Source organism: Ursus maritimus, unplaced genomic scaffold (assembly GCF_017311325.1).
Source record: "Ursus maritimus isolate PB19 unplaced genomic scaffold, ASM1731132v1 scaffold_1, whole genome shotgun sequence".
Lineage (NCBI taxonomy): Eukaryota > Metazoa > Chordata > Mammalia > Carnivora > Ursidae > Ursus > Ursus maritimus.
In genome coordinates this window covers 26418954-26446332 of record NW_024423343.1, presented here as the reverse complement: position 1 = coordinate 26446332, position 27379 = coordinate 26418954, and the positions used below count along the sequence as shown (strand labels likewise).

Here is a 27379-nt window from a genome sequence, read left to right as displayed (position 1 = left end):
TAAATGGAGTTTCATTTAACTATATTACTTCTGTTAGTCTCATCCTGTTTTTTTTTCCTAATCTCCTCATACATTTCTTCAAACCAAGTATATTAGTTGGGATGGCTAATTGCTAAAACAAATAGATGCAGAAATGTATTATCGCTTTGTTTCTTGCTCACTTAACAGTCCTGCCTGGGTGTTTGGGTTGGGAGCCTGTCTGTCCTTCTCATAGTCAACCAGGGATACAGATTTGTGAGATTCCTTTCAGACAAAGGGATCTTTCCATTCATGGTTATACTTTGTCATTGTCTCCATCCAGCTGGTAGGGGGGCAAAGACCAAGGAGGAGCGCATGGGAGTTGTAGAAGAGCCAAAATTTCATTGGTTAGTGCTGAATCATATGACCACACCTAACTGTAAGGATAAGTAAGAAATATACTCCTGCTGTGTGCTCAGGAGAAGAAAGAGGTTCTGATGAAGTGCTAGCAGTCTCTGTGATACCAACGGAAAATCTGTCTCCAGTATAAATACGTTTGAACATTTGGATCAAATAACTCAAACCCTGGTGAGAATGGATGCCAATCATGCCATAGAAACAAAACCGTGAATCATAATTTCAGTACCATGTTAAAATAATAAATGTATTTGATATATCAGTTTGTTAAAGTTAGTTTTTACAGTACTACACAAATAAGATATTTTCTAAAACCTTCCTTATAGAAAGAAGCATTGTATCGAAGAGGATAATGGTGAAAAAAGGCTCTTAATACTGCTGTTAGTTTTTTCAATAACTTCTTTTTTTAAAAAAGTTTTATTTATTTATTTGAGGGAGAGAGAGTGAGAGAGAGAGTGGGAGAGGAGGGAGGGTCAGAGGGAGAAGCAGACTCCCACTGAGCAGATAGCCTGATGCAGAACTCGATCCTGAGACCCTGGGATCATGACCTGAGCCAAAGACAGACGCTTCACTGACTGAATCACCCAGGCATCCTTTTCAATAACTTCTTGCTAAGTGAATCAATTGATTAATTAATAGATGAAGAAAGCCTCATTAGGAAACTAAATAAATGCTTGTACTTTAATGCATTTCTAAAATTCATTATAAAAAGACATGATTGGGATAGTCAAAGCTCATTTTGAACCAAAGAAGGATGTTCCCTTTCAAAGAAAAATAACAAGTAAAGGTAAAATATTGAGGGTGAAAAACCCAGTTTGTACTTTTGCAAAAATTTCTGAATAATTTTTATGTTTTGGTGAACTCACAAATAATCATGTATAAGCCTCACAGTATATTTGTTCCATGTATTTATTTGGAGTAAATATTGCTATTTATATGAAGGGTAGCAGTGCATCTATTTTTTTTATGAATGGAATATTGTGCCACAGTGTTGCATAAAAGCCGTCCTATCAGCTGAATATTCTATAAAATCAATTTATCTGCTAAATAATTCTGTCATGGAGTTTCAGTTTCCTGTGACTGTGGAGTGGTTAGGTGGGTGAAAAGGTATGATCACTGTTTTTTCCTGGAAGGTTTAAACTCCTTTTCCCCTCTGAGAATAGGTAGCAATTTAATCAAGTTCTCATGGCATCAGAGAGCATGTTAAAATGAAGAAACCCTAATAAAACTGGCCTTTTCTACAAGCATAGAAAGGAAGGAAGTCTGAGGTTTCAGCCTATGTGGGAAGAATGGGAGATGATGTACAAGAATCCAACATGGCTGAACCTGGAGGCTGATTCCTTCCTTGTCTCTGTCTAATCTTTTTTCCTGAGAAGTAGGATGTTTTACTTAAACCTGCTGATTTCTTGCAATAATTTTTTTTTTTACTCTTCTCTTCTCACCCACCCCCTGCACTTTTTTTTTTTTTAATGAATGTCAAGGACTCCAGTTTTACCATGTGCTCAGTAATTACTACAGAAGGCAATTTGAGTGTAAGACAGTTGCAGGCTCTGTAAGAGAAATTTAGAATTCACTAAGGCAAATACTTTCGTGAGGGGGTGCCAAAGCTTGAGTCATTTAAAACCATTGTGAACAGAGCTCTAGGAAAAATCCGGTCATAATCAATCCTGAATAAAGAGCAAAGGACCAAAACAATCAAAAGGACCTTTTTCCAGAGCAGACTGATGTGATACTAGAAAGTTCTTGCCACTGGGAAGCAGTTTGTACACCTTCTTGTTTTTAGTTTTTTATTCCTTTTCTGCATGTGTTTACAATCAAAGTTAGTCTTGTTTTTGGAACCTAAGAATTCTAAAGGAAACTTTGTTTTAAAAAGCACCCTCGGGGCACCTGGGTGGCACAGTGGTTAAGCGCCTGCCTTCAGCTCAGGGCGTGATCCTGGCGTTATGGGATCGAGCCCCATATCAGGCTCTTCCGCTATGAGCCTGCTTCTTCCTCTCCCACTCCCCCTGCTTGTGTTCCCTCTCTCGCTGGCTGTCTCTATCTCTGTCGAATAAATAAATAAAATCTTTCAAAAAAAAAATAAATAATAATAATAATAAAAAGCACCCTGAACAGCATTTGCATTTTCTCGGGGCTCACCTCCTCCAAGATGCTTCTCTGACCATCTTATCGAAGATAGTGCCTTCCTCTTGCCTTGCGATCTTCTTCTCATGTTCAGTTTTAGATTAAATATATTAAAGGTTAAATTTAGTAATTTAGCATGAAAATAAAGTTAATGTTCTTATATGAAATATTATATTTTACATTTTAATTAGGGGTTGGGTGAGCATATGATCACCTCATTCAAATGTAACTTTCAAGAGGATAGGAATTTTGTATGACCTGTGGCATTTTGAGAGACCTCCCTGTGTGTCAATATAAATGTCTTGTATTTTCCCCCATCTCCAATCCCATTGCTACCTTCATTCAAACTCTTGATTGCTCACTCATTAATTATTGCATTATTGGCCATCTATCTACTCTTCCTGTTTCTGATCATAACCTTCCGCAACCCTTTCTCTGGCTCATCTTACCAGCATTTGTTCAAAGTTTCTCAGTGGGATGCCATTAGTAGTGATTCATGTTACACTGCATAGCCTGACAAGCAGGGTACCTCATCATCCAGACGCTTGCCTCTCTTGGCAGCATCTTCCACTACCCTTGTTTCTGGCATTTGAAACATTCTTTATGTTTTCCAGACGTTTCCAGTTCTCTCACCGTGTCTTTGCATTGTTGTTTTGTGTGTAGAATTGTGCACTTGCCACCAAGAATACCCTTCAACATTGAAACCAAGGTTGCCATTCTGAAGTCTCCCATGAATTTCTGATTTCTTGGGAACTTCCGTTAACTCCTTTTATACCTCTATTAAAGCATTAATCATATCGTCACCTAAGTAGATGTGGGCGTGTTAGTTTCTCTCAGTGGCTCCTGAAGGCCAAAAGTGAGTCTTGATGGTATTCGCATATCCTCAGCATCTAGAACCATGCCTGCAACATAATAGGTGTTCAATACATATTGTTAAATTTCACCATCAGAGGAGAAAATTTTCTGATCTCCTATTTCTCTCTTTTATGTCCCATGCTTAAGGCACATGCCTCACTTTTTATTTTCTTGTAGAGAAGGATGAGGAAGGTAGTCTCTGTTTTATTTGTAAATTATTCCTGAAAAGACTTTTATTCTTTCCTAAGAAATGTTGATTTCCTTTACATTTCAGGTCTATGGTTTCTCAAAGGAGGTGTGACTGTCTCATAATTTGTATTATCCTGAATTTACCAAGAAAATATTTATGTTTAACTGAAATGTTTGTTTCCTTTTGTCTCTACAATAAAAAGCCAGGCATGGGATATAGTTTTAGTTGTAATATTTAATTCTAATTTATTTTTTAAGTTAAAACAAAGAGAGAAAAAAGTTAAAAAGATGAAATTAAATCTTGCTGCTTAGAAATTCACAGCCAAAATGTCCACTGGAAATACGGATCTCATGTCAAGGTAAAGAATGATGGTTTATAGCCATTTTCTTAGAGAAAAGCGGTTATCTATTTTTTATAATAATTTTTTATTATGTTAGTCACCATGCAGTACATCCCTAGTTTAAAAGCAGTTATCTAGAGCATTTTTATATCACTGAGTTTCTCAGTTCTATCTTGAGTTCACATTTTTTTTTAAAGATTTTATTTATTTATTTGTCAGAGAGAGAGAGAGACCACAAGCAGGGGGAGCAGAGCAGGTAGAGGGAGAAGCAGGCTCTCCGCTGAGCAAGGAGCCCGATGTGAGACTTGATGCCAGGACCCTAGGATCATGACCTGAACTGAAGGCAGACACTTAACCAACTGAGCCACCCAGGTGCCCGAATTCACATTTTTTACATAGCTCAACTCTGAAATTCCTAACTTAAATTTGGAGGATTTCCTCTCTTTGATTTACCTCCTATTTTAGCTAAAATAAAAAATTTGAAAAGGTCAAAGAAGTAAATCTTTTGGTCCCATACTTTGTTGGGTAAAGATATTGCTTTTTCCATGTATTTCTGCCACACATTTTTCAATAGTCTCATCTAGGATCAAGAGAACTGACCCTCAGGGCATGTGGGTGGCTCAGTCAGTTAAGCATTCAGCTCTTGGTTTTGGCTCAGGTCATAATCTCAGGGTCATGAGATCAAACCCCACATCAAGTCCCATGTCAGGCCCTGTACTCAGTGGGGAGTCTGCTTGAGATTCTCTTTCCCTCACCCTCTACCCCTCCCCTGCTCCCTTTCTCTCTCTCTTTCTCTCATATAAATAAATCTTATAGATCAATCAATCAATCAATAAAACTGGCCCTAAGTGTAGATGAGTGGTCTACTAGTACTTGGTTTGGCCAATGGAGATCTGTGAGCCATGCTCTGAAAGTCTTATACCCACGTCCTCTAATTTGATGCTATATCCTAACATTTCTCTTTGATAATAGTACATCACTTTCTTTATAGGCTTTCAGAAATCATAAGAAAACCATTTTTCATTTTGCTTATCAATGTTTAAGTATTTTGAGAAAACTTAAGTAGATTTTGTGATTTTTTTCTTTCTTTGTTTTGAACCGAAGGCTGTATATGCAGCCTTTAAAAAGACCATGTAGAAATAGCCCATATGCTTTCCCATTGTTGAGAAGCCATTTCTTAGTCTATATATTTCCTTCTGGTACCCAAGTTCTTCAGCATTGAATTGAAAAGAATTTCAAAAGATGGTTTAGAAATTAACACTGGCAGAGACAGGAAGATTCTCCAGACTTTCTTATTCATTGCTTCTATAAAAATATTCAGGTGACTTCTTGAACTTATCTATCAAAAATCTAAAAATTACAAGAGTGCCAAAGAAAGGTTCAGACAGAACCTACCTACAAGAAGCAGATTTACTGCTGTCATGCTTTTCTTGCCTCAGTTCATCTGGAAACCCAGGAAAGTGAGGAGCAGTCCATAGTGACCTTTTCTTTTTTGGAGGTGTTATCACCATTAACACCTCTAACCTGTCCAGAGATTTCTCAGCAGTCCTATCTGTCCCCATCTCTCTCCTCCTACTGTCATTAAAAAAGCATAAAGTTCCTAACCTTTATCATGTTAAAAATGTATCAGATTTAAATTAGAAGTAAGCACAATGAATATATTAAAAAATTAATATACTTAAAACTTTTGTGACTCTCGCAGAAATGTATTTCATTTTTAAGTTAATTTAACATTTTTTACATTCCAAATCATGGTTTTATTTGCTCTTGGCCAAGGTTAAGTCTGCTGTTTGCCTGACTTTCCCATGATAAGTCTATTTTTATATCAAAATGTTTTACCTATGGGCCCACCATATAATATTGCCACATCTGTGCTTACATTAAGACCTTCACATATAAGACTGGAATATATTGTATTTTTAGAAAAATTTATCATTGTGGATATTTGTTGACTCGAATATTTTTTTTCCAGCTCCATTTTTTACCTTCTCATAAACATAGACAAATTACATACATTTCAGTCCTGGAGGATTTAGCAAATTTATGTCACATCATATTTCACTCCAGAAGTTTGGCAAAATACAAATAGCAAGCCATAAAAATTGACCTGATTTCTAGAGTTCACTCCAGGGTACACAAAGATATGTCTGCTCAGAGAGAGAAGTCAAACAGTATATGAAGACAATTGGATCAGACCTGAGTTATGAGGGAATTCCAAATGCTGTGGCCCAACTCAACCGATGGGGTGAACAAGGCTATTTTCAACTTACAGTTTCCCTGAGTCACCATCACAGCCAGACATAGCACACGGGCTGCCTGAAATCCAAGAGAATGAAAAAAGAAAGAAAGGAGAATTGATCTGCAGGATATGACTCACGCTTTATTCTTGTATGACTCATAGTTTACTTTTCTCTAGAAGAAAATTAATATTAACTAGATATATTGTTCTCCATGGATGTAGATGGCTAGTCTGTTTTAAAATGCATGTGATGCAAACATTTTGCGTTCTTCCATTTTTCTTTTTAAATACGTATGACTCAGAAGGTTTATATTCATGTAGCACCTGCTATGTCCTCTCTCATTGCATTTACTGTATTATCTTGTAACCTATATTTTTCACCCATATCTGCCTCCTCAATATAGTGTGAACTGTTTATGGTCAGAATCCATATCTTCATCATCATTATATTCCGAATGCCTAACAGGATTTCTGGTATAAAGCTGGTATTCAATAAATGTTGATTGAATAAGATACCAGAAAACAGAGTAAAACAATTGATGATTGATAGCAATCTGAAAATTATATACTCATTAAAGTAGCTTATTATAAACACTGCCTCTCAAGGAAAAATCTAGTTCTTCAGGCATGTGGGCTCTGACTTTTTCTCAACATTCTTCATTTTTTTGTTTGAATATCTGATCAGATGAATGCAGACCTGACCAGACTTGTGTGTCTCTGTAACCTGCTGTAACATCTCAAAAAAAAAAAGCAATAATAATAGTAGTAGTAATTCCATCTTACATTGCACATCAAAAATCGAGTAAAATATTCTCTGACACTATATAGTTCAATGAAAAAGAGCTCTTCAGAGGTATTAGGTGAATGGACTACAAACTGAAATCAAGAAAATAAGGTAGAGGAGCCGGGGTGGCTCCGTTGGTTAAGCGTCTGCCTTCGGCTCAGGTCATGATCTCAGTGTCCTGGGATCAAGCCCCAAGTCAGGCTCCCTGCTCAGCAGGGAGCCTGCTTCTCCCTCTCCCTCTGCCATTCTCCCTGCTTGTACTGTCTCGCTTTTTCTCTCTGCCAAATAAATAAATACAATCTTAGAAAGAAAGAAAGAAAGAAAGAAAGAAAGAAAGAAAGAAAGAAAGAAAGAAAACGAAAATAAGGTAAATTTCTTTCAAAATGATATAAAACATAATATTTTTATCATTACCCTTCTTACAACAAACAGATGAATGTAAGTAGGTAGATGATACATAAAATAGAGAAACTTCGTAAGGTATTTTGTTAAAAGAAGAGGGTATGGTTTTCTTTAAATTAATTAAGTTTTTGAACTTAGAATCCAGCCTCTCATTTGAATCCCAGTCACACGAGCATAGTCCAGGCCTGCAGGCTCCTTTCCCAAAGGGACTGTCTCTAAGAGATGCTTTATCTAGGGACACCTGGGTGGCTCAGTCATTAAGCATCTGCCTTCGGCTCAGGTCATGAACCCAGGGTTCTGGGATCGAGCCCCACATTGGGCTCCCTGCTCAGCGGGAAGCCTGCTTCTCCCTCTCCCACTCCCCCTGCTTGTGTTCTCTCTCTTGCTGTGTCTCTCTCTGTCAAATAAATAAAACTTAAAAAAGAGAGAGAGAGAGATGCTTTATCTATACTCATGCCTCTTCCAGTTTGCTTCTAACACCACTGCTGAATCAGTCATTCTACAAAATATGCTTGGTTATGTCACTTCTTTCTCTCACATCTTTCATGGGTGTTCTGTCGCCTTCCAGACAGAATCTAGGCATGGCTTCCCACCGCCTTTGACAATTCCGCCATTGCCTTCCTGTCAGGCTCATTTCCCTATGCCCCACTTCACTTCTGGACCATAGTTAACAATCGTGTGCTTCACACATGTTCCTCGTTCATTTGTTTAGTAAACACACTGTACTGGGTGCTGGAGTGGAGAGAGGAATTAAACACAGCCCTCTCTCCAGCAGCGCACAGCCTCCTGAAGAGGATAGACAAAATAAGGAAGAGCATTCAGCACAAAGTGAAAACTGGAGTTTCAGGATGCCAAGGTGATACCTAGGCCGAATCTTAAAAAATCAAAAGATGTGATCCTCCGTGCTCATTTTTCCTATACAGATTCCCCTCCTTTCTTGGGCCAGCTCCTACTTGTCCTTCAAACTCAGCTCAGGTGTTACTTCTTCCTGGGAGGAGCTGTTCGTGTCCCTCTACAAATTCCTATGGGGTTTTTTTTTTTTTTTTTTTTTTTTTGTCTTTGTGAAACATTTTACTGGGGGAGGTTCACACATTCTGACCCTATCTTAGGCCAGAGAGTGACAAGAGGGTGACAGGAGCTCTGGGACCCTGAGGTGGCTCAGTTGGAAGCTGCAAGAACCATGTGCAAAGACCTGCTCCTCAGTGCTTCAGTTTCCCCTTTATGAAATGTTCCCTTCTGGGTCTGAAACACTGTAGGATAAATGTGGTGCAAAAGTCACAAGAAAGAGGTTCTCCACCCCCAGAACCTGCCCTGAAGCCCCTACCACAAACTGTGGAGCCAGAAAAAGGGAATTTGTCCAAGAAACCCAGTGGTCCCTGCTGGGGTGATGGGAGGGGTGCAGCTCTCTCTCTGAATACCTGGAAGCTGGGGCAGGGACAAAGGGAGATTCTTGTCTGGACAACATCTTGATTTTCCAGGATGCAACCTCCTGTCTTATCTGCACGTACCATGCTATATTTTTGTTGTTGGTTTGTCTGTGAGATCCTTTAGCAAAAGGGCTACATATTTTTCTTGTATCCCCAGTGCATCCATTCCCTATTGCCTATTACGTCAAGCCTTTCCATTAATATTTTTTAAAGATTTTATTTATTTGACACAGAGAGAGTGAGAGTACGCACAAGCAAGGGGAGCAGCAGAGAGAGAGGGAGAAGCAGGCTCCCTGTTGAGCACAGAGTCCGAAGTGGGGCTCGATCCCAGGACCCCGGGATCATGACCTGAGCTGAAGGCAGGCGCTTAACTGACTGAGCCACACAGGTGTCCACTCCATTAATGTTTTAGAAACAGTTTTCAAGTAGTTACTTGTTTAATGAATTGAGATTTGTAATCTTAGAATTGAAACCCATTTTAGCAGTCATAAAAGCCGTTGTTCCATCAGTCAAAACCACAATTGATTCTGTAGTATTCATAATAGGATGGACTTTTGGCTTTTTCTTAAATACATCCGTGGTCAAGGAGTGCATTAGATTCAAAAAAATACAGATAAATGCTATGACATTATATGGCAAGTCCGTATACTTAACAGTATCTGGAGTAAGATTTTAATGTAAACATGGTAGAGGCAGCGTCACATGGCTTGCGTTTGTGGGAGGAGAGCTGTTCATCAAAGATAAAGGAACTGAGTAGATCAGATAAAGTAGTAGGAAGCAGCATAACCGATATCTTGTTCATAATTCCCCAGGTCTTCATCCTTCCTTCTGTCTTAAATAGCTAAAAGCAGATTCCTTTCATGGAAAACCATAAAGTCATCAATTTTTGCATATATCCTTCTATACCCCCTTCACTTCCAATTCTCCATCATCCATTCATTTTCTTTCCATGATGACCATTTTCTTTTTTGGCGTTTATTTATTTTGTTTGTTTGTTTTCGATTCTAGTATTTTATTTTGTGATATGTAACACAGCCTTCAAGTTTACCTAGGCATGGCTCTGGTCCCACTCCTGTAAAGAAATCTCTCTGAAGCATCTTTTCCTCAAGTGAACTGGCCATTGTTTTTAGATCATAGCCACTTGAACACCAGCTAGTGCCTTCCTATGATGTGGATCTTAGGTGGCCGAAACTAAAGGATCTTCACTCCATCGTGGTGCAAGTAAATACTTAGACCTAATTTTTCCTTGGGAATGTCTGTAATTCCATAGACACACGGAATTGGTACCTGAAAGAGATTTGTATTTACCATGTTTTGTTATGTGACACTGGACAGAGTCTGACATGTCTAAAATCAGATTTCAAACTGGAAAAATTTTAAGACAAAATCATTCATTGTCTAAAATCCAAATTATACTTTCCCTGATGCTTCAGTTTATGCTCATTTAAGGAAAACTTCAGTGCAATTATTATGATTGAATTTCTCCTTGTATAGAAAAGAAAAATACCGATGTAAGGGTCAAAATGTATTTGTTCAATGCTTTGTAGTTTGTTTCATGCTTATGAAACCAACGCTTGGGTTTAGTGCCATGTCTAAGTTTACAAACCTAGTAAGTTGGAGAGCCAGGATTCAACCCTGATTTTCTGGCTGTAAATCTATTATTTATTCCACCATATCTCAGTACCTAAGTGCTAGTCTTTAGCTAAATATCATCAGTAGAGGCTAAAGCTTTAGAGCATTTTAAGTAGTATTTTTTTCTGATATGTGTATAAGGTATGTATTAACCCTCTTATATACTATGAAAGAGGGATCAGAAATAATGCAGAGCCATGAAATAGAGGTTGTACACCATGGTCAGATAAAGTGTCTTACCCACTTCAGTATGTTAGATTGTTATCAATGGAACAGGCTTATGAAATTAGTGTTATCTGGATTGGACTTTCTAGTTGCAACCCATTCCACTAGTCTCAGTACTTGGTGAAAGGCAATGATATGGTTATTAGTGGATTTGGCTTCTCCTTCCAGATTTCCCTAGCGGTGTCTAACTTGGTCAAATGATTTACTCTCTCTGGCCTCAGTTTTTCAATACAGGACAAACTACGCACTGAATCCTGCTGCTAAAAATGTTCAAATAAAAGGCATAAGTAATAAATAATAGGTAGAGTTTATTGAGCACTTCCAACTTGCTTGGGATTATGCTTTATTTCTATATCTTATACAATTCCATCAATAACCTAGCACTGGGTTTTGTACTCTGTGTTCAATATCACAAGAAATAATTATGCAGCCATCAACTCTCTTTATACAAGTATTTATTAGTCATGGTGTGTAAGGAAGAGTGAATCATCCTTACAGGTATTTTATAGTCAGCCTGAAAAGAACAAAGAAGACATGAAACTAATATCTGGATTCTCAACTTGTAACTTTTTCATGTCAGCAAGAACTTTTTACTCGTGGAAGACAGAGAAGGGATAGAGCGCTATAGTCAGTTCATCAACAACTATTTAAGCTTTGAACTCAGCATTTGTAAGCAAAGATGTGGATTCCACATAAATTTCTAATACTGTTAGGGGCCAAAACAAAAGTTTCTGTTTTGCTATACTGGTATGGATAGTAATAATATAAAGCATAATTGAGCCTACATGGAAAAGGGAAACAGTATTCATTAATTGTATTATATAACTGGTTGTTTTACTCTTTTGTTCATTCTTGGATATGTAGCAGTACAAAATTACAATCCCAGTGTTTTTATTGAATTGGTACATTACATGATGACAGGGCAGAATATACCATAGAAAACATTCTAGAACTGTCTGTGCCAAGAGCATTATAAAAATGGAGACATGCCTTTCTGGCACAGAGTGTATTTTTCCTTTAGATTTTCCAAGTTTTCATTGTTTCTCCTTTTGCCAATTTTTGAGAGTATTTAATGTTGCCTAGTAATAACTATAATCAGTGACTATTTCTGTGCTTTGTGATCTTTTTAATATCGTAATCCAAAGAAAAACAGTGAGGTTTGTGGTTATATGGGAATCCTGAGAGAAAAAGTTCTACTCTACTAAGTGACATTTTCAGCATGTATCTAAATTATCTAGATATTAAAACATTCAATTACTTCCTTGAGAACTTTGCTAGTTCAGAATATCACATATTCACAACATGTTTATTACCCTTCATCCATTTCTAAAATGGTCTAATGGATAAAGAAAATTATGACTGGGTTCAAAATATTTTAAGCAAATGTGCTTTTATCCTAAACCATTAAATTGAATACCAAGGAGTATCTAAAATAAATATTCTAAAGAGCGTTTGAAGATGTGGATAGACCGACTGAGGACAAGTTACTGCCTTCAAAATACAAAGTAGATTTTACCACAAACAATGGGCAATTTTAACCATTCTTCTGAGATATTTCTGTCTCCCTCAAGTAGGATTAGACAACAGCAAACTGGCATATTCCCAGGAAGCTAAAAGCAGTCAGTCCTGTGATTGGACCCGATTGCCTCCTCGTAAATGTACTAGACTGAGGAAGTGAAAGCTTCAGCCTCTATATGTGAGAATGACCTGTGACCTATCGAGATTATTGTCTCAACCTTTTACTTCAGTTATGCTACAGGGTGATTCGTGTGTGTATTTCTGTCACTCCCTGTTCTTTTCTGAAATCCTGTGCAGCAGGATTTCCTGAAAGCATGAGTCTCCAAACTTTAGTGTATCAGAATCACCTGTTGAACTTGTTAAAACAATTTCCAAACCCCCCCTCCCAGAAATTCTAATTATCAGATCAATATCAGAGGTAACTGGCTGACAACAATTTAAGGTACATTGGAGTGGGTGATTGCCAAAGACTGTGTCAGTTTCATGATGTAAGTACCTTTTCTGAAATGGGATAGAATAGTTTATCTTAAAGATATTTCTAAACTTACATGTCACATGGTCTCTCTTATGTATACTAGGTCTTACTCAGGTCTAGTTATTCATTGCACTTGGGTGTCATTTTTTACATGCCCTTCAATGGAGTTAGAACTTGAGAGAATGTCAACTCCTAACCATTAGAGCACCAGGGTGCACCTGGAATTAGAACTTAAATCTGAAGCTACCATGTCTGAAAATTAGATTCAAAATCATTCTCTTCTCACCCAGTGAGCTAGGGTTGGCCAGACATCCATAGCTGTCAGAACGTTTTTCCATGTATTTATCTCGAGGTAGGGGATTGATGATTAATTAATTCAGCATTTAACAAATATTTGAAACCCATCTGAAGACTAAGTGGCATTTTTCCCGGTTTTTATATTACTCTCCTGTGTTAGTTATGTACATCTTACTTTTGCATGACCCTTTTCAGACTTTGAAAGAGAAATATGAAAACCTCCAACTAAGTAGGTACAAAATCAGAAAATGGTTTCTTTTTTTAGTACAATGTGTCTCTGCATTGCATCTTTAGCCCTGAGAAAAGAATTCATCCGTAGCTCAGGAAGACAATGGAACTGTCAGGGACATTTTCTTCTAGGTGTTTCTGCTTAGTTTTTATTTCTTCCCTTAAAATAGTGGAGAAAATGTGACAGTTGTACCTTATTTTCTTCTATCTGCAAGCCCTCGGGGCATATACACTCAGGAACTTCTGTTTGATACACTTAAGTAAATATATCTATGTGCTACTTGCTCTAAAGAACACAAAGTATAGGAACTATCAGAATTTAATCAAACTATTTTTTTTACATGTACAATATTCTAGTAGTCCAATATTCCGGTAGTCCAATGATAGATGAAAGTCCAGATGAAAATGCCTCTTTTTAAACCAGTCTTTAAATGTATTAAGTTTTAATGTGCACATATTAAACCATTAGGGAGAACCAACAAACGTGTGGTTTTTGGCCACCTCCAATATAATAAGTCAAGTTACAATTCACTTATTAGCAACATTTTCTTGGATGGTAATAGAAAGAGTATTCTAGGGAAGATAGATAAAAGAGAAATACAATTTTTTAATGGGGCGCCTGGGTGGCTCAGTCGGTTAAGTGTCTGCCTTCGTCTCAGGTCATGATGCCAGGGTCCTGGGATCAGGCCCCTCATTGGGCTCCCTGATCAGTGGGGAGTCTGTTTCTTCCTCTCCCTCCGCCCCTCCACCCACTTGTGCGTGCTCTCTCTCTCTCAAATAAATAAATAAAATCTTTAAAAAAAGGAGAGAGAGAGAGAAATACTATTTTTAAAAAAACTAAGTAATGTTAGTTTTTCCAAGAAATCATATTTGCCATGAGAGTTTGCTAACCTATTAGCTATCTGAAAGATCTAGAATATTAAGTAAGGTCTTATAAATATTTTGTGTGGAAAAAAATTTAAGTCTATTTTGTATTTTATTTACTTTACATACATGAGGGATAACGTGAGAACTACTGTGTGCTAAATAATAATACATAATTTTCTTAAAAGAGTGATACCTTAAAATTAATTGTTAGAAGGCAATAGGTACAGTTATTATTTATTTATAATATATATTCTGCCTCATTTCAGAAAAGATTTGATAAGTTTTACAATTAAATTATATATAAAATAAGAAACAGAACATAGTACCAAAGTCTTAGAATGGGGTAAATACTGCAGCTAAGCATTAAAGTTCCTAGTAATTAAAGGAAGATGTGGGAAGTGATACATTACTTGATTGTCTAAGAAATATCAAAAATTGGCAAAATATACATCTTATTTCTAAATTCCAATATAAATTAATTTATTTTGTATATCCTTGTGCAAGGGATATCACAAAAGGCAGTGTTTCCAAGAGTGGTTTTACAGAATTAGAGGCAGACTTTTGGTTTGCCTGTGGGCAAGTCCCAATTTTTTCTCAAAGGAAAAAATAGCTATATAGATAATATATGAGTTCATGTAAATATCTGGATAGATACTTAAGTAAAATCCCAGTGTTTTGAAACAGAGCATTACAGTCTTAGGCCTGGACAGTTTGAAAAGCAGATACATTTAAATACAATAGAATCTCAATATAGGAGAAATCTAATTATTGATATTGCAATCAATATTCTAGAAATCTGATAAATAATAGTGGTGTTAACTAATACACCCATCCATAAGCTACAGAATGTATCTCCAAGAGCCTATATTATCATATTAGATATAAATTTTTCTATTTATTAAATAATTAAAAATTGGAATATATCTATCCCAAACCATGCAATGTTTTGCCATACAGACATGTTTTATGTGAAGTTAGCTATTTAATTTTTTTCTGTTCCTTTTCGTTGTTGCTGTTGTTCCTTCTACTCCTTTACTTGTATATCTCTTCTCTTTCTTGGGATTTCTTAACTGTAATTATCCAAGAGATTTGACTACTTATAAGGCTCCTGATTCATGGTACTAAAAACCTTCTACTCAATATGTGGAAAAGTAGTCATTTTAGTCAGCAGCATTAAAACATCTATGCGTCACATCTACCTCAAAACAAAATTGAATAATTTTACATAAGTAAATAGACAAGGAATTAATCCATATACCATTTCAACTGGGAATTTGATCTTTAGAAAGACTGTTTTCGTTCTGGTTTTAATATAAGGTGATATACGTTGAATCTTCAAAAGGTTAGAAATCTAATCCATGCCAAGCCATATCATTTGGCTCGTAGCCTGAGAATCAAAAGTTAATGACAGATTGCCAAATACTAATGAATCTTACTTTTTTATAATTAGTCATCAAAGAAATGAATTAGAGTGTAGCCATGATCAGTGGCTTAACCACTGGGATGAAAGCATGTGTGCTTTTGCCAAGGAGCATTAGATTGAGAGAACAGACTGAAGGTTTATTGAGGGAAAAAGCTAGAATTTTAAGAACTGGAATTTTAAAAACTGGAATTTTGATCAAGAGCAATCTTTTGCTCTTGATCAAGAGCAAAGATCAAGACACCCAGGGGACGTCTGGGTGGCTTGGTCAGTTAAACATGGGACTCTTGGTTTTGGCTAGGGTGGTGATCTCCGGGTCCTTGGATCAAGTCCCACTTGCACTCCACACTCAGCCCGGGGTCTACTTAACAGTCTTTCTCCCTCCCCCTCTGCTCCTCCCCCTGCTCGCACTCTCTCTCTCTAAAATAAAATGAATAAATAAAATCTTAAAAAAAAAAAAAAAAAGGTAGCAAAGATTGCAGGTTACCGCTCAAGTCCACAACTGACATTTCTGGTCCTACAAGATCTTCTCTCAGCTTTCGTTCCAACTGTGTATCTTAATTGAGACGAATATGCAGCATAATAGCAGTGACATGATCAAGTCAAGTGAGATATCTCATTCTGATATAACAAGAAATTTTAACCTCTCAGATCTCTTTTTTAAAAATCCTCATTACAGATAGCTGTATCCCCATTAATACTGGCATTTGTGTTTATCCCTACCAGGTAAGAGTCCAACTGCAAATTTTTATAAATTGGAAATCAGTGTCTTGGACTTAGTACATTTCTTTTCAACTTAATAATTTCCTTGCCCACATTATCAAACTAGACTGTTGGAAGGGAGGTGGAGGGAAGAATTCAGGTAGCTTTTCAGTTTAATAATCAAACCAGATGATTGTGTGGTAGACCCCCAGAGCTGTTCAGCTGTTAAACACAGTTAGGATCTGTGATCTTTTACGATATTAGGATCTGTGATCTTTTACGATATGGAAAGAGGAGAGTCTTTCTTATTACACAGTAGGAATGGAATGTTACAATTCCTGGTACCTCACAAGTTTCCTTTTATAGGTTTGGAGGGGATTAGCGTTTATCTCAGCTTTCTTATCTTCTTCCATACTACATTCACAGTTTTCAGGGAGATTCAGGTAAAAGTACTACTGTACATCAGGAAGAAGAAATTAAAGGACCCTGTGATCACAGTTAGCTATATTGTAATACCATTGTGAAGAGTGGAGATAATTTATGACGCCAAAACATTGATTAGGAATTTAAGTGAAATTTACCATGAATGGGTGGTATTTTAATAATACCATGTTGTGATTATAAGTGAGTGTGGTCAAAGAGTGTCTCCTTTGATTCCAGCAGCTTTTCAGTAGAGCAGATGAAAATCTTTCCAAATCTTATTTTCTGTCAAAGTAGTTTTGTCAGAGCAATGCTGATTATAGCTTAAGATCTCCTCAAATGATTGTCACTTAATAGATGGTTAGACTGTGTACATTTCTAATACTGACAAATTAGAAAATGATGTCTGATTAATCTGCAAGCATTTTAAAGTGTATTATTTTAAGTCTTATCAGGAAGTCAGATGATGCATTTTAGGTAATTGACTCATTGTATTGGTACCTCTGATATTAATTAAAGCAGCATGGCCAGCCAGCTCTTTCGTTTTCCACAATGAGCTTTTATTGATTAATTGAAAAGAATCCAAAACTCTAAAGCATTGACCATTAAGGAATTTACGTTTTAAATGCCTGGTATTTTGAAAACAAAGTATCTTAACATTTTAAGTGGATGGTTACCAAGTGATACTCTTCCCCAGTCAGGCATTGTTTTTTTAGGTTCAAGGTGAGGATTTTTTTGTCACTGACAGATCTTTTCCAAAGAGCCCTGGGGGGAAAAACTGCCGATTTTAGCTGGGAGTTTGGGTGTTTATATTATTTTTTTACTTTGAAGATCTGTGGCTAGGACTCTCAGCATTAAACAAAGGCTAAAATGCAAACCTAAGCATTTCCCAAATCCTTTTGGACGTGTTAATAAACATGGCATTAGAAAAAGTTTTCTATGGCCAATTGGTTGGAATGCTTTGGACATCACTGCCCCTTCCTGAGATTCCAAAATTCCAGTAGTGTATCAAAAGCTCAGAAAGCTCAAGTTATACAAGCCCCTAAACTCAGCATTTCTCAAGCTAATTTGAGCATTTTAGCACTAACAGTCTTCCTCCCCAAAACACAACCCCAAACTAATCGTGAAAATACATCAGACACATTTCAATAGAAGAATTATTCTATCTATACCTGACCAGTATTTTTCAAGGTCATCAAAAACAAGGAAAGACTGAGAAATTCTCACAGCCAAAGGAAACCTAAAGAAACATGAAAAGAAATATTAATGTTTGCAGGATAGAATTCTAGAACAACAACATAAAAAGGAAATTGCTAAAATTAAGGTAATCTAAGTAAACTATGGACTTCAACTAATAATAATGTGTTAATATTTTTAATTAATTATAACTAATATACCATACTGAGGTAAGATTTTAGTAACAGGAAATTGTATACAGGGGTGCATGGGAACTCTTTGTACTATCTGTTTAATATTTCTGTAAATCTGAAAGTGTTCTAAAATTAAAACCCATTAATTTTTTTTTAAGTGGCATTAACAAGGCATGTACTTCTTTTAGGGAAACTTCCTATTTACACGTATTCACTCAGCATGCAAAATAGATTGGACAACGTAAGAATATGGAAATTTTTATTAAGCTATTTTGGGAAAAGAAATATAAAGAAACCAAAGCATGTAAAGATAAGGATGCTGAGCCAGGGTCTCAAATACAAAGGTCACAATTGGAATCTAGATATTTCTTTGGTCCATTAGACATATGAAGATGACACAACAGCTCAGTAAAAATACAGTCCTTAGACTCCTGAATGTGATCCTTTGATATTTGACTGGAAGACAATGTCAGAATGCAGTCTAGAACATTGCAGAATCATCTTTATAAGGATGAACTAGAGTTTCCAGATATATATATGGAGTGCTGAATTCTGAGGGTACACTCCTCCCGTTGGGCATCCACGTCTTAGACATTAGCCATGTCTGCCTTGGAACATTCTTTCAGTCCTGTATAGTACCTGGAGACAGATTTGCAAGTAACTCTTGTTGTACTCACCACGCTTTCAGGCTCTTGTTCCTATAGCTTAAGCGCCTGCCTTCAGCTCAGGTCATGATCCCAGCATCTTTGGATCGAGTTGGGCTCTCTGCTCAATTGGAAGTCTGCTTCTCCCTCTGCCCCTCCCTGTGCTCCTGCTTTTTCTCTCTCACTCTGCTCTCTCTCTCTCTCAAATAAATAAACAAAATCTTTTTAATAAATTAATAATAAAAGCTAAACTTCTATCCTTTTTAAATATGTTATTAGGGACACTAAATAGAACCCTTATGAAAAGCAATTTGGGGAGAGGCTTGGTATTTTAGTCAAGGTAGTTTAAATGAGTTATCTAGCTCTTCCTGGAATTAATAGAAAGCTAGAATGAGAACCTGAGGAAAGCATTGAAATTCAGTATTTAAAAAAAATAAAAAAGACAAATCCTTGTTAGGAACCCTGTAGGAAAGCTTACTTTGTTCATAGCTTAATTTATTTGTGATGTCCCTAAACAGAGCTAGTAACAGGAAGTAGATTTGTTTTAATACAATTTTGTTTGGAGTTTTTTACTTGAGCTGCTGTTTTTGAAAACAGGAAAGTGTTTCGTTTCTGTCAGAGACCGTCATTGCCTCTGTCATTATCCTCAGTTTGGGGACAATAGGCCATCCATGAGACTACATTGCTGGCAACAGCTTTCTAGAACTGAGTGATGAATCACTTTCTGGGCTACATCTCTAAACCTAGTGGCATCAGCGTGGAAGTGAAGGCCACGCATTAGCAGTCATTCGCTTACCGTGTGCAGAACACCCACTCCATGACTTATTCAAACTTTACTATAATTTACAGCTACCTGGTCTATGTCAGTGACTTAACTTCTCCAGATCTGATTTGACTTAGCTGTGAAATAACATTATAAGGTAGGATGTGGGCCTAATACTGTATTTTTTATTCTTTCTCCATATAAGATTTATACTAAGAGAAAATCTTAGTATATCTATATATACTATTAATCTGTAAATAGGGTTTAGGAAAGCTTGCTGAAAAATTAAGTCAAAACTATCTTTTAATATTCAGCATCCAAGAAAACATATCCATCTCTGGTTTGAATTGAACACCTTTGAAACGGAACGGACTAATATGCTAGACATCGTCTTTTCTAGGGCTTGGGGGGAGTTGTGTTTTTAAAAGAGTACTTGGAGTAATCTTCCCTAATTTATCATTTCCCCTTAGCCATTTCTTTTCTTACCTTTTTATACCCAATTTCCTCATGCTGCAGTTTCCCCTGTCCTGAAGGATTCTTCGACTCTACTGTACAGTCAATATCATATGTCAGTGAACGTCAGATATATCCTTAAATGCCAAACACTAGTTTAAATATATACATATGTAAATTGTTGGTGGTCATATAATAAAGGAATAGATAGCCCAGAAAAGATCTGTTAAAAACCCAGGTATTAACAACAATTATTTGCTTGATATTAACAGTGGATTATTAAGCATGGTTTTTCAGCCATAAATAACCGTTGAGTTTGCTTTAAGTTTCCCGTGTCTTAGTAAGAGTCATATCAGATCAGATTTTCCCAAAGTGATGGCTACTATGTTTCTGATTCCAATCCCAGGAGAGGTCACAGGGCGTGGAAGAATGGCAGATGATCGGAAAGATGAAGCGAAGGCGCCTCACTGGACCTCAGCTCAACTAACAGAGGCATCCGCACACCCACACCCACCTGAGATGAAGGATCAAGGCGGGGCAGGGGAAGGACTTGTCCGAAGCGCCAATGGATTCCCATACAGGGAGGATGAAGAGGGCGCCTTTGGAGAACATGGGTCACAGAGCACCTATTCAGATACCAAAGAGAATGGAATCAACGGAGAGCTGACCTCAGCTGACAGAGAAACAGCAGGTAACTAAGGGCTCCTCTGTCCCCAGGCTTTGTGCTTTGAAGTCTGTTTCATCTGAAAGTGAATTAATTTACTGCAGTGATCTTCTTTCACTAGTGCTAGGACTGAAATTGCAGTCAGTCAGGGGAAATAGACACCAAAAGAAGAGAAAAATCTTGGGAACTAGCCCAACGTTCCCCCAAATTTGTTGTATTCTTCATCTCATCTCCCTATTTAGTTTTTACCACTTTAATAGACAAATGGCTCAGTGTGTGTATGTTTTGCTACCAACTGTCAGCATTTTAACTCATTGAAAGAAAATTTCACAAATAGTTACTTATTGATTCCCTGGAATAATATTAGACCTAAATCTGATTGACTAAATAGAAACATGTTTACTTTTGCAGGCAGAAAGCAATTTGGAGTCTGTCTCCCAGCCTTTAAGAAAAAAAAAGAGAGATTGGGGTGCCTGGCTGGCTCAGTTCGTGGAGCATACGACTCTTGATATTGGGGTTGCGAGTTCAAGCCCCATGTTGGGTGTAGAGATTACTTTAAAAAGATAAAATCTCTGGGAGTCATACGCAACTGATGAATTGTTGAACACTCAAAAACTAATGATGTACTATATGGTAGCTAACTGAACATAATAAAAATAAATAAAAAATAAAAAAATAAAATCTTAGAAAAAGAGAGAGAAGGAAAGGAAACAAACACACACATACTTCTTCAGAGAGCTTTGTAAGAACTATTAGTACAGATGCTTGAAGGAGAACATAATTTGATTTACTCTTAAGTACTTACTTTTAAAGTATAATTTCTACCAGTCGTCCTCTTTACCCTGTCATTGATAATATCATCATGGATTGCATAGTCATTATATACCATTAACAACATCAAGAAACACTCACCTGCACTGTATTCTTTACCATTATTTTCCTTTTTTCTGTAATCAGAATATAATGTGTTTGAACACAGTGACTTGAGGACATGCTGCTCCAGAAAGAGTAGGTAAACTACAAGTTAACAAGGAAGGCTATGCCCCCTTCAAAGTCATCCCTTCCTTATTCAAACCCTGGTTTCCTGCACTCCATCTATTAGTCAGCAACACTTCTCAACTGTACGCTTTGTTCAAAAAATATATTTAAATTTCAGTGGGGTACGATTAAAGGCATCTCGAATCACTGGGGAGCAATTACATAAGGACATAGTGTAATTTTTTTAATCCCCTCATTCAATAAACTACTATTGAGCGTTTTCGACATGCAAGGTGTGCCCACTTCTGTGCTAGGGCTCGTGCAAGGAACTTCACAGAGCAGAGGATCCAGGAGCAGGCATGAGACCTGTGCACACACTTCAAGTGTGACACACAGTGTGTTCCGTGCCAAAAGTATAGAAAGGCAGCGTTGAAGAGGGATCATTTCTCCATAGGACCAAATTTCCCAAATTGTGCACAGAAGCATCTGGAGAAGTCACAGCAAACTCACAGGGGGGTAGCAGAGGATTTTAATTGCTCAAAGGGAAACACAGTGATACTCAGCATCCGTAAACACCGCCTGACCTCAAGATAGTTCACAGTTTCAACATTTGATCACACCACATTCCTTTTTAAGACTTATCAATGCGAAGTCGGGTTTTCGGCAGCTGCTGTGATAGGAAGCAGGTACCCTGGAGAAATTCATGTAGAACAGGAGAGGAGAGTGAGTGTGCAATCTAATTCAAGCATTTGAGAAGCTATGCAGTGCTCAACAGACACATATGCCCCATTAGCAAGAAACTGTGGATACGACTGAAATAAAAATGTTATTTTTGCCTTTCATGGTCAAAATGAGGGTTAAATGAGATGGTAAAGTGTACAAAGTCAACAGATCAAAGAACAACATCTGTTAAGTACCATTATTGTTATTGGTGGTGGTGGTAGTCATGTCAATATGGACAACAGGGCACTCTTGATCAAGGCATCTTTTTCTACAGCGGAGTGTAATACGGCTTGAACAGGGTGGGACTTGGGTGTAAGGACAACTAACGAGGAAGGTTTTGAAGAAATTGAGGCATGAGGAGATGAGGACAGACTGGAGCAAGATGACTGTGGGAAAGGCAAGAGATAACGTGATAGGCCAAGATTTTTCTCATCATCCTGTCCTGCAACACCTGACATTACACTTCATGTGATTAATTAAGATATGTTGATGAATGAGTGAATGCATGAGTGCATGAATGAACACAAAAGAAAAAAGAAAGTCCTTTTCAAATTAATGGTGAAAACGAATGAAAAGTCTTATCTTACCAGTTGAATCTTGCAGATGATGATAGAAGCTTGTAATACACAAAAGAAAAAAGTCACTGTGCATGCTCGGTCAAGCAGTGAAGAGCCAACATCACTCACTATTTCTTTTCAGTGGTCTTAATTAAGTATTTAAGAGCATCAGAAAAATCTCTTTGCCAGATCAGTGTGTCTTCACCTGTTTCTCTGAGAAAGTAATATAAATTAAAAAGAGATTAACAGATGTTTCTTTTAATTTATGGGTTCAGGATCATCCAGAGTTAATCTTGAATTCAATTCATCATATTTCTCATGAATCTTATGTTACCTTTGAGACTCTGACTCCAGAAGTTCTATATGTATGTTCATAGTGACGAAAGTTGTGAACAGCCAGCTGTGGGTTACCAGAGTAAGGTGTGCAATCCAAACTAGGGTGTGATTTTAAATAACCTCCCTCCAGAAATAACAGGCCATGTATTAAGTCCATACAATGTGAAAAGCTGCGGGAAAGGAAAAGTGTACAGTATTGTCTCCTCATACCTACAGAGGATGTTCCAGTGATAAGTTAATGTGCAATTAGATTTCTCTCCAAACTTTAGCTTAATAAAACAGTACCTTTTATTATTGGTGGTTTATACATAACTGTTTCACAAACAAAAATCATTCCCAGTAAAAAGTGTTCTTAAATCTGAAATATGGTCTTTAAAAATGCTATCCTTTGATGGTAGGGATCACTAGCATGAGCTGGCATTATATTTCAAGGTGATAATTTTAAAGAGGACCAGAGGAGCAATACATTAGCCTCCTCTTTTACCATTCACATGTGATGTATCAGTACATTGCATTTTTCCCGTAGAAAAGATACTTCTCAGGACACTGTTAACATGGCACATTTTCCAGTAACACTGGGTCTTGAGCTATACATTGTGGTGGCCAGGCCACCATGGTTGAATCCAAAGATCTTTCTTATCCTCTCCTACTTTGCTATAGTCCCTCTTCATTGTTAGAAACAAATTTATCCCCAAGGTTGTTCATTTTTATTCATCTCTAAAAGCAAAATCACATAATAAATGCAACGTAATTACTGCATCTCCCTCCCCCCTTCGTCAGGAGGGCTTACTTCAACCAAAGATCTGACCTTGTCCTCTCTCACCTACCCTTTTCAATGTTCACCTTCATTTCTGGGCCATAATAATTTTTGATTTTTACATATGCAAGTGCATAGGCAGGTTATCTTTGATCCTGTGTGCTGAGACTGGGGGAAGAGGGGAGAAGGGAATTCTAGAAGGCGATATTTTAAATTCTATTTCTTTATGGATTCCTCTTCTAGATTTCATCTCTTTCCTCGCAATTTAAGGCTAATCCATAGAAAAGTAGACAGAATTATTTGCTCACCTGTTGTAGCATAACTTTTGATACTTTGAGAATTTGTCTTCCATTTATTCACTAAAATACCCTTTTTAGAAGTCATGCCAAAAAAAGCCCCCCAAAAAGAAATGAGAAACCATTGAGAATCTAGTCACTTAGGAAAGCTATTATTATGAGACCAAAAACATCATTTTTTTTAATTTATTTTTTTATTGAAGTATAGCTGACACACAACGTTACTTTAGTTTCAGGTGTACAACATAGTGATTCAACTTCTCTGTACGTTGTGCTCTGCTTCCCACAAGTGTAGGTCCCATCTGTCACCATGCAATGCTATTACGGTGCCACTCACGATGTTCCCTAGGCTCTGCCTTTTATTCCCATGACTTATTCATTCCGTAACTGGAAACCTAAACCTCCCTCTCCCCTTCATCCATTTTGCCCCTTCCCTCTGCCTCATTCCCTTTGGCTACTATCAGTTCTCTGTATTTATAAGTCTCTTTCTGCTTTTTGTTTGTTTTAAAGCAGTCATTTTTAAATTGTCTTCCAAAGCATGAATCATAACAGGCTTATAATAAACCTTTCCTCTATTTTCCACCTTAATATTGTTGAAGAAAGCAAGAGGACCACATTTGGTACCCCCAGAGTTCCAACTCTGAGTGAAAGTGAGGAGCTCTACCTTGAAGTTTCTTATCTGAGGGTGGGGCCCAAACTCACATTAGCAATCCTATCAAAATAACTGGAAGGAGGCAACTGGGTGTCTCAGTGGGTAAAGCATCCACCTTCGGCTCAGGTCATGGTGCCAGGGTCCTGTGATCAGGCCCCACGTGGGGCTCCCTCCTCAACAGAGAGCCCGCTCCTCTCTCTCCCTCTGCTGCTCTCCCCGCTTGTGTGTGCTCACTCTCTCTGTCTCTGTCAAATAAATAAATAAAATCTTTAAAAAAAAAAAAAAAAAGGAGAGAACTGGAAGAAACCAGTAAGTGAGACCACCTTTCACAGCCCTCCTCTTTACAGGTGTAGTCACCCATCCGAGATCACATGACTACAACTGGCCTGCAGGCCCCCCGCTGCCCAGACCCGGGTGCTGTCCACTACCCCACACTGCCAGATCCAGAACAGCACAGCCAGCTGTCACAGCTCTCAATTATAGCCCCTTCTGTTGTAGAACAGCCACATCCATGGACCCTGAAGCACGACAGAAAACCATGCTTTAGTCTCGTTCTTCAGTATGAGTGGAGCAGGAAAGGAGGGGGTTCTCAGAAGTGTGTAGATGCCACAAATTGAAGTATTGAAAATCATGCTTCTGTGATTTTGACTGTCCTAAGGTACAATGCTTTCAACATGAGTAGGAAACACCAGTCAGAGTATAAAGTGCCTTTGTGATCATCAACAGCCAATATCAGCTATCTCTTGGAATAAATTTAAAGATTAAAGAACATAACCTCAGTTACCTCCCTCACCCAGATCCCCAAGACTGCTTTGTTTTCCCAGCATTCTGGGGGTCCTATTCAGGTCTACTCCCTCCTGAAGCAGTGAGATCTGGAAAAGGTCTTCCACACTATCGCTTTTCCAGAACTTACCAGTGGAGCTGTGCCTTTGGAAGTCTTAACCTGCCCTTTCACATCCCCATAACTCAGGCAGCCAAACGGTGAACATACTCAGATATGTACATGTATTGTTGCTGGAATTGTAAGTTTCAGCTTAAAAATATATGATGGAGGAAAAGTTTGTCATCATTCCTGTGCAAAAGCTGAATATACCTTTAAGCTTCTCTCTGTTTCCCCTTCCAGTCTTAGAAAATTTGAACCTGCCTTTTCTTTCCTCTTTCATCCTTCCCGCCTCCATTCCCAGATTTGAGATTCACTAATAGGAGTCATCATCCCATTTAAAATATGGCATATTGTATATGATATTATATTAATATACGCAGAGCCAAAAAAGTACAGAACCATTTCTCCTATGACACGACTAAAGCCATCTGCACCACTCCGCAAGGCAAATAAACACACAGGCCTAACAATGCAAGAGGTTGCAGATTTTCCTTTCCTTGTTGCCATGGCAACCACTCATTGCTCTAGCTGCCATTTCCCTGCGCTCCGCAGAGAGAGAGGAGTGTGCAGAGCAGAGTTATTTAGCATTCAAGGCTGGATCTGCAGAAAAGCACACGGCCTCACTGCGAAGCGTCTGGGCCTGGCGGCGACAATGGATGAGTACAGAAAATGGGGATCTTGTCAGTTTTTTTCCTTTGAACCGCTAGGCGTCTGAGGCTAGAAAGAGTAAGAAAGACAAGGATTGATAAAAAGGGCAAATTCCACCAGGTTTGTATTTGTCATGTGTACTTTGTCCTGTGTGGTCTCTATACCATCTGAAGCAGATTTGGGGTATTAGCTTCAATTATACTATGTGGCTTGTCTTGTTTGTAAAGAGAAGAGTCTGTACCTAACTGAGAGTTAACTTACATGGACATTATAGTAAGAACTGCATCTCTTACTCTTGGTTAAAATGTGAGCTTATATATAGTAGATATTGCTAGCTACAGCTTAAAGTGTTTTTACAAAGTGGAGGAAAAGACAGGCACCGGATAATGTTGTTTACTTAAATGTGCAGTTATATATAAGGTAGTTCTTCCTATAAAAATCCACTTCACATCTATCTTTGCTCTTCAGCACAAGTCTTAAAGTAGGATGAGGTTTGTCTTAAGCCAATAATTCTGAATCAAAATATAAGGAAAACTTGGTTTCTCTAGACTTCTTTTAATTAAACCCAATGACTCAACAAATTAAAACATGTTTTTGTTCCTTGGAATTTTAATTGCCTACAAACACTTCCAGTTGTGAAGAGCAAGGCTCTATCTAACACAATGTAATATGATATTTAAAAACTAAGATTAATTTGCATACACATTTACTCTCATGTATATTCTTCCAGAAAATTCCTCCCATGCACTTGCTAGAAATCAGTCTCGTTTCTTTACCATCTCGTTTTACACTAAGTGTCAGAATCACAACCATAAGCACTAAAATAAAAGGTGTTTTATCATTCTCTTTGGTCCACTGACACTTTGAAAAATTGTTTTATTGAGTTTGATCTTAATCATTGCAACAGATTTGAGCTAAGAACAATTCAGACCTTCTTGTAAAATTCTGTCTGGCTTGTTTTTAAATGTAAATATAATTTAATTATCATTGTTATTTTCTTACTTGACCCTCCCTCCTGATCCTGTATTTTCCAAGATTTTATCAGATTTTCTCCTCTCTAATTTGCTGTCACGTTTTGTCATCCTATTTTTTTTTCTTTTAAGGTATTCCCATTTTTTGAGGTTTTTAAAATCTC

The 27379-nt window shown here is 37.5% G+C and overlaps 1 protein-coding gene across 14 annotated transcripts in view; it reads left to right on the top strand.

Annotated features, from left to right (window-relative positions):
• The window catches only part of MAP2 (microtubule associated protein 2), a 101498-nt gene that overhangs the window by 6975 nt on the left and 67144 nt on the right, over positions 1-27379 (top strand). For 13 of the 14 annotated variants that reach the window (XM_040641279.1, XM_040641278.1, XM_008687453.2 and 10 more), the window contains exon 1: positions 19991-20441. In XM_040641279.1, the coding sequence (XP_040497213.1) occupies positions 20126-20441 (316 nt within the window). In that variant the 5' untranslated portion in view covers positions 19991-20125. Of the gene's footprint in view, positions 1-19990; positions 20442-27379 lie in introns of those variants that run through there. The other variant, XM_040641253.1, reaches the window with a different exon arrangement.